This window comes from Erpetoichthys calabaricus, chromosome 2 (assembly GCF_900747795.2).
Source record: "Erpetoichthys calabaricus chromosome 2, fErpCal1.3, whole genome shotgun sequence".
NCBI classification, from domain to species: Eukaryota; Metazoa; Chordata; class Cladistia; order Polypteriformes; family Polypteridae; genus Erpetoichthys; species Erpetoichthys calabaricus.
Window position 1 is genome coordinate 103971430 of NC_041395.2, and position 13335 is coordinate 103984764.

Genomic DNA, 13335 nt, shown 5'->3' on the forward strand with positions numbered 1-13335 from the left:
TATAAACATGAAACTTGCTAAAAAAACAAACTACCATCCACTGCTGTGTTAGCCTGCCTTTAATTAAAGCCTTAGTACAGTCACGAGTCAGAGTGCTGGAAGTTCAGGTTGTCTGCGAACCTTTCAGAATGACTCTCTACCACTTTCATTCATAATGTTAACCACTTCTAGATTCACAAAGAAGTTCTCATCACATTAATATAAAACCAGATGTAAGAATTCCTTCTAAAAGAATACAATATGAAATGAAAAAAAACTTTTACAGACTGATTAGTATATACTGAATATTTTATTCTTTTGAGGCTAATTGTTTATCCAGCTTCTCACTTGAATTTGTCAAAAACAGATAAGGCAGAGGCCTAGGTTGTTAGTCTGTTTGGATATGATATTCTTTATTCCTGTTACTGTCTAGTTTTTCCTGTTGTATGTGGCTTTTTAACTTAAAGGTTAACTTCATAATGCAATCGCATGTACCAATCATGTGACAGATGTCATGATCCATACATGTATATCATGCTTATGATTGTCGAGGCAGGTGACAAACTCTTAAAAGAACCGGGCAGGAGAATAAAATAAATGGCCATGAAATGTTAGTGCCTGGATAAATGACATAAATATACATGGAAAGATTGGAGGAATGCATTTGCTAACACAGAATACTTCCCAAGTCACAGTTTAAAGAATATACAGTATTATTATGTACAGTGGCAGCGCTATCTGCTTTGGTCAAGTGAAATATGTCTATTTCATAACCATTTTTTACAGTATTCAGCAATTTATTTGTTTAGTATTGCCTCATATGTATTTTAAATGAAGATATGATTGCAGTAAAAAAAGTCTAATCTGTTCCACTAGTTGACTTAAATGAGACACAGATACACTAATAATAAACTCTACAAGCAGTGGCGCACTGAGACAACATACTGTCAAGGGTGCTATACGGAAGGTTATTGAATTGAGATCAAAACAAGTTCAGAGTTGCCACCAATACTATGTTAACACACAAACTGGTAGTGAAAAAGAATGGATGATGAGAGAAATCAAGTTTTTCTTAATAGCTTCCAGCGTAGTGCTTTCAATCAACATGTGAGGTTACCTTTTGCCAGTGAAGAGCGAGTATGTAGGTCAACTTTTATGTTGTGTTTTAACAGGGTTTTCTCTCATATTTAGTTGTACCCTACCATTTTTTCAACCTGGTCTCATTTCTTTAGCAGCTCCTAGGCAGCATCTTTAGCAAAAAGCAAAATATACAAACAGTACAGTGTTCTTGCATGCATTAATATAAGATACATGTTTTATAAATTTCATGGAACGTAACATATTAATCACATTTTTTTTAATTCATAGACTATATGGTGAAACATGGATCAGAAATTCTGGTCTAAACAAGTTTAAAATGTGAGATGGCCAATGGCTAAGAGTTTATTTGCCAACAGAGCCCACAGATGCTGCCTTCCACCACAGTTCTAAAATTATTGCCCCAAATAAGTGACATTTTAAACTTTTAAATTTGAACAATGTCATGATACTAAATATGTACATCAGATTTGATGTGTAGCTTTAGCAAGCTAAAGCACTAAACCTGATGCTAAAGCTTTAACAAAAGGTATGTTGATGGCCTGCATAGCTAATGGTGAAGCCTATAGTCATCAAGCACACTATGATTATATCATCCGAACTAATTTTTGAGTGGAAACTCTGTAACATAAAATATGTTTATAGATATTGCCAACGACATTATAAAACAGAATTACTCTTAGTTTTCAGGTCGCAATGTGATAAACTGCTAACATTTCTTTGGAAGCCCTTTCCCTATGTTTAGCTTGAGTCAATCATTTCATCTTTAATCAGCGTTAATGTTAATATCATCTCCGGGTTTTGCCTACAGCATCATGTCATGTCACATTTTTTTTTAATCATCTTAGAAATTTTCCTTTTAGTTCGTTTTAGTCAGCAGTAAGCTGCAGATGTGACAATATATTTAGCAGGTCTGACAATTTTCTACAAGACTTCAATATGAAATGTCTGCTGTGGAATTGTTGGTGTCTTTGACTACATAGTCTGCATTTTGCAGTCATGTAAGATGACTTCAAATCTCAGTATTGATGCATCACATATGATATATTAGATTGCCAAGAAGCTACAGGCTACTGTAACTATAAATTTTGCACTAGCAAGGTGACACCATGATGAGCACTGCTGTCTCATACCCCTAAAGTGTCCAGAATCCACTTTCTGCATGGAGATTTTCTATATTCTCTGAATGAAATGCTTAAGTTGATTTTTTAGGTGAGTTGCATTGCACTGGTGCCTCATCCAAGGTTGGTTACTGCCTAGTGGCCGTTGCTATTTACTTTGTTGACATAGATGAAAAGATTAAAAAGATCACTTTCAGCTTTAAACAGTATTTAATTACAGGGATTTGTGGAATAAGACATTTAAACCCTGATATGTTTCGGCCTACAGTACTGTATTTACTTGGAAGTATCTGAATAAAAAGTTCCACATAGATGTTTGTGGCCTTACTAATACCATGATAGGATTTTCATTGCAGGGGGAGCAAATATTTTAGCCGAGTTCCAGCAGTGCAAAGCAGCAAAGAAATTGTCACAGTCTCCCTAAAAGCAATGACAGTATTGACTGTAGATAAGCCAGCATGGATTTGATGAGGCTATCATATTTAAGGAGATACCATATTACTTGTTTCTTGCCTTGTGCACCATCAGGATATTTCCTGTTCCCATTTGCTCCATTAGTTGTTTCATTGACTTTTGTTTGTGCCCTTTTGTTATAAGAGCAGCCTACAAGTTAAGACCAATAACGTACCATATTTCATCTTCTTGTATTGGTGTATTGAAATTGCTTACTCTTGTAAGACTGAAAGACCAGAATTGCCATTTGCCTTTAATGAAAAAATACCTTCATTGAGAAGGAGGAATTTCAAGGATAAAGCAATAATGCAAAGTTAAAATAGAAAAGTGTACATTCAAAATCTAAAGACTGGATCAATACATATGGGGTAAAGCAAGTTCAATTAGCTTCTAAAATAAATCCAACACAGATTAATTGTGAGCAAAAGTGCAGATGCAGTAAGTATGGTATACTAATTATTTTCAATGAAATGCTAAACTCTGGCTTTAGAAAGGCATACATTATAACCTACACCTAAGGGAGGGATCTATGTCAACCCATGCTTGAAGAGTAAAGAATAATAAAACCTAGCTACTGTTAAATGTTTTTAATTAAGCAGAGTTTTCTTTCCTGAGGTATTGAGTATATTCTTTCACACATATAATTTCCTGCATAACATGTTTCCAGTTTTGAAAGAATATCAGGATTGAGTCCTGCCTAGTAACAAGCACTGCCAGGAAAGAATTCACTGCACCATAATCCTGTAATTGAGTTAAGTCGATTTATAAATACATGGATGGATAGACATTCTATCTATCTATCTATCTATCTATCTATCTATCTATCTATCTATCTATCTATCTATCTATCTATCTATCTATCTATCTAATATAAACATATATAATATATATAGGTTATAATTACTATCAAAGTAATAATCCTTGTTGCACAAAACTTACAACTAACATTCAGTTCTTATGTGTGTATAAATACACACTCACACACTATATTTAGATACATTTATAAATTTGTGTGTGTGTGTATATATATATATATATATATATATATATATATATATATATATATATATATACTGACACACATATGTATATATCATTTCTTAAAGTATTTTTGTCACTTAAATGTTCAGCTGCTTTTTTGACGTAGATTATTCATGCATCATTCATTCATACTGTGCTTTAATTGGCTGGTGCAACGAAGTCCAGATATTTACGTAACATGTTTTTGATTCTTTTTTTTTTAATTTTATCTCACTTTTAACAGCCAATCCTTCAATACCTATCCTCAGGGCCTCTCTGCCTACATTTTTATACTTAATTATCTCTTAAAGTCTAAGATAGAAACGACCAGATCTATAAAAAAATCCTTGCATGTTAAAATGCCCACTCAACTTCTGTGATTTTCAGGCTAGGAGTCCCTCTCATGTCTTTGTTGGCTCCCTGCCACAAACATTCACTGGTACTAATCTTTAATACGTGATGTACACAATGTTGCACAGATAAGAGCCTAAATCTGGCTTGATGTGATTGCAAGTGAAATAATAATAATTATAAAGTAAATAAATGGTATGTTGAAAGCAACCATGCAGTGGGAAATTAACAGAAGCAAAGAGAAATGGTTCATTTAAAGTTCTAGAGCAGCACTATACTTAAAGAGAAAGAAAGTATTTTGAATTTTAACAGCCTTGTTTTCAATGAGCAGGTGCACATCCCTATAGTTCCTAAGTGGAAAGTATGGTGTAGTTGAAAATGAAATAATCAATACCTTTTTTATAAGCATTGCTAAAACAAATAACCACATGACTAAAATGTATAAAGAGAATTCTAAGAAATATAAAGTAGAAGATGAAGGAGACAAAACCAATCTATCCATTGTATGGATGCTCTTAATCTAAATTTACTATCACCTGGAGCTGAAACCTATCCCTGCAGCATGAAGCACAAGGGAGAACTCAAGAAGTAGATAGATAGATAGATAGATAGATAGATAGATAGATAGATAGATAGATAGATAGATAGATAGATAGATAGATAGATAGATAGATAGATAGATAGATACTTTATTAATCCCAATGGGAAATTCACAAGTGTATATCATTTTGGGGCACAATCACACACACTCCCACATCAGAAAGGGACAAGGCAGATTCATCAGTTAACTTCTAAGCTCGTTTAAAGTCTGTGGGGAAAGAAACAGAGTACCTGGAGTCCAGTGACATTTTCTCCATGTTTGCCTGATTTTTCTCCTGGTATTCCACTTTCTTTCCACACCACAAAGATGTGCATATTACGATGGTTGACATTTCTAAATTGTGTCTATATGAGTAGAACCGTAATTGTGTGTTCGGTACAGAGTTGGTTTTTTTTGTTAGACTCAATAGAGCTCATATAAAGTAAGTCACTTTTTGACCCTGACATGGAATAAGCAAGATAGAAAGAATAAGTGGAAGAATAAATGGATGTTGCCATCAAGATGAAAGAAAATATTGTTTACTTCAAGTGCCAGAATTTGGTTAGGTCAGACAGAACTGCAGATGTGACTGAAAGTGGTAGTTGTACTGTACTTGAGAGGAGCGGCAAAAGTGAAAACATATATAAAATATAAAGACTCAAGAAGATGCTATTGAATGTGGTAAATTTTCTTAACTTTGATAATTTAAATATAAGGCAAATGAAATCTTCTAAGGAGATCGCAAATGTTCAGTGAATCATCCTCCTGAAATACCAAAGTGTTTACACTCTAACATTATTTAAAATCCCACACTATTGCTTGTTACACAGTAAAATGTAAATTTAATTCTGTTCGGCACATAAGAGTTTATAGCTTAGTTATGCTTTAATAATATTAATTTTATTAAGGTGATAAACTGAGAAGATAGGGAAATGAAGATAAACTCAGCTATGGATCAAAGTGTAAAGAAACTTACTTAATTTGAATATTTTTATTATTATTAGTGCCGTTTTGCTTTTCCAAAGAAACAAACAAAAAAAAATATATGATAATTAAATTTTCATCAGCAAAATGTGGTACTGTGATTTTTAAAATAGTACAATGCACTACTTAAAATATTAAGTTTTAGAACGTAATGAATTCTATTTTTGTCATTCTTGCTCTAAATTAATCCACAAACCACGCAGCCCCCACATAGTATGCAACATGTTTCTCATCTTGGCAGCTGCAAGCGTGATAACCTTTACATAGTGTGAAAGTGGACACAACCCCAGAGATCTGAGTCACTGTGCAAGGAACAGACCAAAATATGGGCCAAAAAGAAAGAAATAAAGAAAGAAAGAAAGAAAGAAAGAAAGAAAGAAAGAACGAAAGAAAGAAAGAAAGAAAGATGGTGGAATATTATTAGAAAGAATGCAAGAAAAGCAACATAATGAGATGGAGGGTAACTGTAGGAGCTGTGAAGGGAATGCGGCAAAACATTAGGAAAAATTAAAAGTTCAGTAGAAATATATAAGACTATACTTCTGGATATTGAAGTGATGTGAAAAAGGAATATGTTAAAAATAAACCAAAAAGGAATGAGAAGATGGAAATGTAGCCATGGTGGGATGTGGGAGATATTGAGAAATAGGTATTAATATCATGTTGATAAAAATATGGGGTAATAGAAGAAAGAGCAAAAGACAGAGTTTTGAAAGATAGATATTTGTAAAAAGTGAAAAAAAAAGAAAATGTCTTCTACACTGAGGTGTTGTTCACTTACAGAATAAAACATGTAAGGATATCCTTTCCGATGGACTATACAATGCACAATATGCTTATTTGGTAAAGTTTACCATAACAAACCAGGATAGACAGTTGAACTGATCTGAGACCGGGATAGAAAGAGATAAAATTAGAGAAGTAAATAAGAAGTAGATGGATGTTTATAAAAAAAATAATAATAAAAAGACAAAATAACAAACTAATAATAAATATATATTAAGGGAGAGGAAGATTACATTTCTGGGCACAGTCCTATATTGGGTTATTCAATTATGACCATCCTGATACTGACCACCATATTTCATCACCTGGTCCCATGTGTAGTCGAACAGATATGGACTATTCCTATACAGGTAACATTTCTAGAAAATATATCCTGGAACATAATTTTACATTTTTCTTGATATATGTGAAATTATGTAAATTACTCAAATTCATGTGGATCATCCTCCTTATCCTCAATGGACAGATATCAAGTTGGCGTTGTGTTTTTTGTTCATTAAAGTAAATTCCTTAAAGCATCTTCATCTAAGTACTCATTACATGATCTGAGCTGCCATTAGAATTACCATGAAGACAACAAAGACTGAACACAAATCAGTTGCCCTATACACCCCATATTGGGGGATGATCTGTTTCTCTTAAAAATTGAAAGTGATTGATCTGTCTCAGATTGAAGAAACATTTAAGTCAATAAAAAGGCAGAAAATAAAAATAAACTTGCACTTTGTATGTGCTGCAGATATTTCTGATATAGCATTGAGAAAGATAAAAATGTTGATGTGTAGATGATATTATAAGCTTGCTCACTGACAAAGAGGTGCATTGGGCAACCTGCACAAACACTGGAAGCAGCAAATACATTTTTAATGTGAGTTAAAAACTTAAAAGAAAACTTATTCACCTGCCAGCTTGGCTCTGGTTGCCATTTAATTTGCCTTTATTTACTTACCAGCTACTTGTCTGCAAAGCATTCAAAGAGTCATTCAGTAAGATGGCATTGTCTATAGTATAACCTTCCAAATAAATATGATATGCAAACACGCAGCCACCTGCTTCCTTTAGCATATATTGTTACCTGCCTTTAATCAAAGCAGGACTGTTTGCCAGTGCTGTTAGCCAGAACCATGCGAATCCCAAGGGGATCTAACAAAATGGGCTCAAGCAATGAAATATTGTGACAATAGAGTTTAGCCCTCTTTGAGATTCCGCATTTCACTGCAGTTTTACTCAACGATTTATTTTTCTTTATGTCTGACTCCTTCAACGGATGAATAAATGCATTCATTCATAACGAGGTTTGCCCCTCGACTGCTGTATACCTGCACATATTCGTCTTCCACTGGAGGTGAACATTAAATTAAACGATTACCACGAACTCCAGCCGACTGTACTTAACATACAGGTACCCTGCTGAGGCTTCATTCTGGAGTGTTTGACTTTAAAACAACAGATCCAGTGAGAATTCAATTCAATTACTGACTATATATATATATATATATATGCCTTACAAACAACATAAATGATTACAGTGGACAAGGTTTCTTTTATCACGTACGCACACTTCAACAGGTGTCACCCATCAACCACCATTACACACATTCAGCACTAATAAGTACATTTTTAGGTTCTAGGCTACATCCCATACGAAACACCATGTAGCAACTGAGCTTGGGCTTTAGCAATATGATACAAAGCCGTATTTTGCACCACGGGCGAAGCAGAAAACCCGTTCGGTTGAGCTACATCACCATTTCCTTTTTATTATTCCGTTGGGCTGCTTCTTGCGCTCCTTTAAAGGTATAAAGAAGATGAGATGCTGATGCCGCGCCGCCAAATAAGTCTAGTACGTTTTCAAAGAAAAAACAAAATCAGGGATACCGGTGGCTGCGACACGCTGCTAAATTCAAAATAAAAAGTTGGAAAACGTCAACAACATCGACGTGGAAAAATGGCTTTTTGAACCCATCGAATTTCTCTTAAACTGTGAAACACGATCAATTTTTTAAAAATATTATCACAGTATATCATGTCAATCCCCTGATGTGGTTTTATTTTTAACGCCCACTCGCCTCCCGCTGAGGGAGGGCGGGGGGATTCTCTTCAGCAATAGGCGCAATAGGCGGGCAAACCCCTGTATGGACTGATCTGATGACGTACATTGCAGAAAGTTCCATAAAAAAAATCTTTATGCACAAAGAGCGTCGTGCAACCCCCCCACCCCCACCCCTATCCCCCCACACACAGCGCACACAAGCTTGCCAGCCACCCACGCCTCTCAGACATCTCACACAACAACAAAGCAGGAAAGTTAGAAATGAGAAGGGCGAAAGCCAAAAAAAATGTTTAATTAAAGCGGTGACGAATTTCTTCTGTTTATCGTCATACGGTCACAAAGTCTCATAGTTAAGTCATTTTATTTTCATTATCATTGCGATGCAATGAATACAGACGGAGAATCATTATTTTTAAGTCAAAACGATTATCATTACCACGTTGATATTAAATTTGTAATGTTTTTATGGTTGTTCCAAATAATTCTTGCATTGTTATTTTAGCTGAAATTCGTGTTGCCGTTTTGTCGTTTTGTTTCGGGTAATCGAATCACAAAACCATAACCTTAAATAAACTGTATATCATACCTTTTTCGGTGATTTTCGTTGCATTCCTGAAAGGTGTGCAAGACATCTTTTTAAGTCTTTGAGGCTTCAAGTTAAAAATAACACCGCGATGTATATTTTAAGCAATGTGACGTCGTATTTAAATATTTACAACGCACGAGTAGTATGGATTTCCCCCAACATGCATTTTATGTCCGATTTAGTGTAGATGTCGTGTACGTGTACATTCATTTGTTTAAGTGCATGGAAAATCTTACTAATTACCTTGTAAAGTGTAAAACTACTATTATGCTGTTTAGAAACGCGCTGATCGGGGTTTATTTGGGCAAAAATAATATACCCAGCTGTTTTCGTTCGCAGGATTCCTTAAAAGTTTCTGTTCTGTCCCGACGAGCCTCTTCTTTACAACGCCCTATGACCACTGGGATCGGATCGGTCCAGATCGGTGGAGCTTTTGTGTCGATAGAAGAACGACGCATAAATAGAAATACATTCCTTGTGGCAAAAGGGGCTCGCGAACAAACCTTCTCGCTGTATCCACATTAGATTTGGGATCGCGATAAAATACCCATTCGCGGGGGCAAACAAAAAATCATTTAAAAGAAACAATAGAAATGCGGTGAACCTGCCGACTTATAATAAATAAAACCGTCACCGCAGCTTCCCACATCATATCAGGCATTTGCACAACAAATCATTAAACGACTTACCTAAACCGCTTACTATCTATCTATCTATCTATCTATCTATCTATCTATCTATCTATCTATCTATCTATCTATCTAATCTATCTTCCCACCCCCTTTATGCTTCTCGCTGGAAGCTATTTTCTCCGACTTCCTTTTCCGTATCTTGCCTTTCTAAACCCAGCCTGAAATCTTGATCGCATCTCCTTACATATTAACCACACCTATCAGTGTAAATCGTGTTTCTGTGCGTATCACACAGCAGGAGCGGTTGTGCAAACACTCGCGTTAATGTGAGTGAGAAGGAAAATAATAGAAAAGATGGGTGGCAGGTGAATGTGCGAATAAAAAAGAAAGAAAGAACGAACGAAAGAAAGAAAGAAAGAAAATTAAAGAAAGAAAAAAAATCGACTCCATGAATGAAAAGCACCCGAACCACACAAGACTGTACAAGTAAAATCTCAGCTGAAGGGCGGGTGGAAATAAAAACCAGACTAATTAAGGAAGGAACGCTTCTGATGGCAAAAGGATCCTGACTCAGGGAGTATAGCAGCTAGAGCGTCTTCTTAAAAATGTACTGCTCAGAACACGGACGGGGTATACTAAACGATTAACTATGAATAAAAATTACGAAAAGCAGAACATATGTCATGGACATATGGCATTTCATAGAAACTGTATTTGTTTCGTGTAGATTTTTTAATGTTTTTTATTTCGGCTGGAAAGTATAAGTTCCAGATGGTGATAATGTAATTTGTGTATAATGGTCCTCGAGTGAGAATTCTGTTTTAAGGATATGTATGTTATCTGAAAAGTAGAATCTCTATAGACACCGTATTATAAACACTGTGAGTGTTTCATAATGCAATTTGTTTTTAACGTAACATCTAGATACTCTTAGGAGCTTGACTGCGTTTTTCAATGAAAATGTATGATAGTTTCAACATTTTTCCTGACAGTTTTTCATAGAAGATAAATAAACCTGTACCTTTTATATCGCGTGTTAAACGTCATTATTCCCTTATTAAACAGCATAGTCAAAAGTAATGCACATTAATGACCCTGAAAAAAGTAAAAGTAAATACGCAAAGTTTCAAGATACCTGTGTCTAAATGTTCTCGTGAAAGTCTATCACCGCTCTTCTACTTGAAAATGCATGCTTTCTTACCGTGCTCAGCAGCAAGACCCCACAATTAGTGATTTTACTTCACAGACCCACACTTGCATTTCCCAAAGTTGTCGCTGTATTGAGGACCAAGAGAAGCAGGCTGAGAACTGACACTTGACAGCAGTGCTGATATTTCAACTTTTTGGTTTTTTTTTTCAAACAAAGCGATGACAAAGCAATATCTAGGTGACGATTTCTTAATCAAATTGAAGTCCAAAGCGTTGCATTTGGCATTAAAATGAAACTGGCTCAGAACAGAAAAACAGTCAGAAGACTTTTAAGTTTGCATCCCAACAGCTCGGTAAGTCCTCTCGTTACAGATTGTCTGCAGCGCTGTCTCTGTCCAAAGTGCTGAAACGACGTCTCGGTCGCAAGCAGACTTAGGAGGGCAATAAGCACGCTTTCATAAAGCGCCCCTCGATATCCCTTTACCCCAAACGCATCCATACGCCTTGTCACGTGAGTACTTCCAGGCCATGTCAGTCCCGAGAATATTTGATCACACGTGGACCGGACCATTCCTGACAAAGGCAGACCTGATGCAGCGCAGGTTACATTCTTCTATAGAAAACACATACCACATAGCATAAAACATCCCACAAGAAGCCAGCAGTTTTGAGTAGTCATTAATTTACCTTTATATTGTTTGAAGACTCTAATTTGCTTTGTTGCCATTAATGAATTCATGCATTTGCGTGGGCTACTCAGGGGTACAGTTAGTGCGTTTGTTTTGGACAGGCACATGCAGGAATATGTATATGCTAGCTAAGTGTATTAATAGATGAACTGTTTACATACGTTTTACGCCATAACTGTTATTATGTAGAAATTAAATGCAAACAGAGTGTTGTTTCTTTTTAACTTTGTTAGTTAGCTTAAAGGAGATAGATAGATAGATAGATAGATAGATAGATAGATAGATAGATAGATAGATAGATAGATAGATAGATAGATAGATAGATAGATAGATAGATAGATAGATTCTAAACTAATGAAATGAAAGTTCCGTTGTAGTAAATCAAATACCTGAGCGCTTAAACCAATCTCCACCCCCTCCCACTTTTCGAATACCCTATCCTAGCTGACAAAATATATGGCACATATTACACTTGTAACTATTAAATGCAATGGATGGGCAATTAACTGCGCTAATACTAATCCCAAAATTACTCACCATTGTTTCTTAGCTGTCCTAGAGACAGAGGTGTCTTAAAATCCAGTCTCTCCAACAGATGCTGGAAGGTAGTGTGTCTTGTTTGAAGTCATCATGTGAGAACTTCTGCTTTCCTCAGCGGGTCGCCCACCACTTGTGTGACTTATGAATCTAATAACCCTTTCCAATATCCGCAAAGCTAAGTCTCCAACACCTTGATGGCTATATACTAAGAAGACTGTTACGCTACAGTTCGCGGTTAAAAAGAAAAAAATATATATAGAAAAGGAAAAAAAACAGAAAAGGGAAAGCGATACGCCATTCGCAATGCTCCCGTGCAGACGCGATTTTTTTTTCTTTTCTCCTTGTATCTTCTCAGTACATAGTACGTGATTAACATATCAAAAGAAGGTTAACTCTAAGAAGAACTATTAAAGACTGTTACATCGACGACCGTATGCTATACAGGTTGCTACAATATGAAAAACGAAATTAAAGGGAAACTCAAGATTAAAGTTAGTCGCTGAAAGACACGCATTTCTGAAAAAAAATGTATACCAAACTCAGAAAAGGAGTATACTCTTGAAATCTCAAAGCGCACAGCAACAATCCAAAACCCTCGATTGCGGAGGAGCAATAGGTAAGTTACCGCTCACAGTTTTTCACACCAGTCTGTTGCTGAAGTGGTGGTGCTCACATAACTTGTTGATCTTATCATCGTTTAGCGTTTTTGCTACCATTTTAATGGCTCAGCTTGTGTTGATATTGCTATGTTTTTGAACTTACCTTCACAAATACTCTTTGAAATACCCTCTTTGTTGATGCTGGTGCTGGAATGGATCCTTCCCACGCTGTCGTTTGCGAATCGCCTTTCTGGAGATTCAATACGGATCTTCTAAAAACACAACCACTCGGTAAAATGCCAAGCCAGCTTTAAGTGCGGTATTACGAAGTGAAACCTGTATTATGGAGATTATAGTTAGATTAAATATATATCGCATTTCATTTAGGCGAACCCAGCACTACATGGTTGTACAATTGTGTCATCTGTCGAGGGAAAGCTGCTGTCTAATTGTATTGAGTGGTGGCATGTGTTCGAAAGTTTACAGCTAGATGAGTAATATGTGATATTTGCCGGTCACATGCATGGGCTGTGAGTTGAATCCACCTAGGTATGCGACATCCAGACGATATCATAGACAAACTGACACAGACAGTGATTATATTTCAAATTTATGTAACTGTGTACTACTGTACCGTCATTTCTACTTGCATTCCCAGGTATATCATATGCGAATCATAAGAAGTGGTGGGAAATTATAATATCTCATTGCTTTT

The 13335-nt window shown here is 35.8% G+C and overlaps 1 protein-coding gene across 3 annotated transcripts in view; it reads right to left on the reverse strand.

The window, feature by feature from the left end:
- bdnf (brain-derived neurotrophic factor) overlaps window positions 1–13112 on the reverse strand; it is a 37131-nt gene extending 24019 nt beyond the window's left edge. Inside the window, exon 1 of one of the 3 annotated variants that reach the window (XM_028794232.2) lies at window positions 12784–13112. Coding sequence is in view for 1 of the 3 variants with exons in the window: in XM_028794226.2 (XP_028650059.1) it covers window positions 12019–12021 (3 nt within the window). In the remaining 2 variants the exon portion in view is untranslated. Of the gene's footprint in view, window positions 1–10844; window positions 11390–12018; window positions 12380–12783 lie in introns of those variants that run through there. The other 2 variants (XM_028794226.2, XM_028794231.2) reach the window with 2 other exon arrangements.
- Between the last annotated feature and the right edge of the window lie 223 nt (window positions 13113–13335).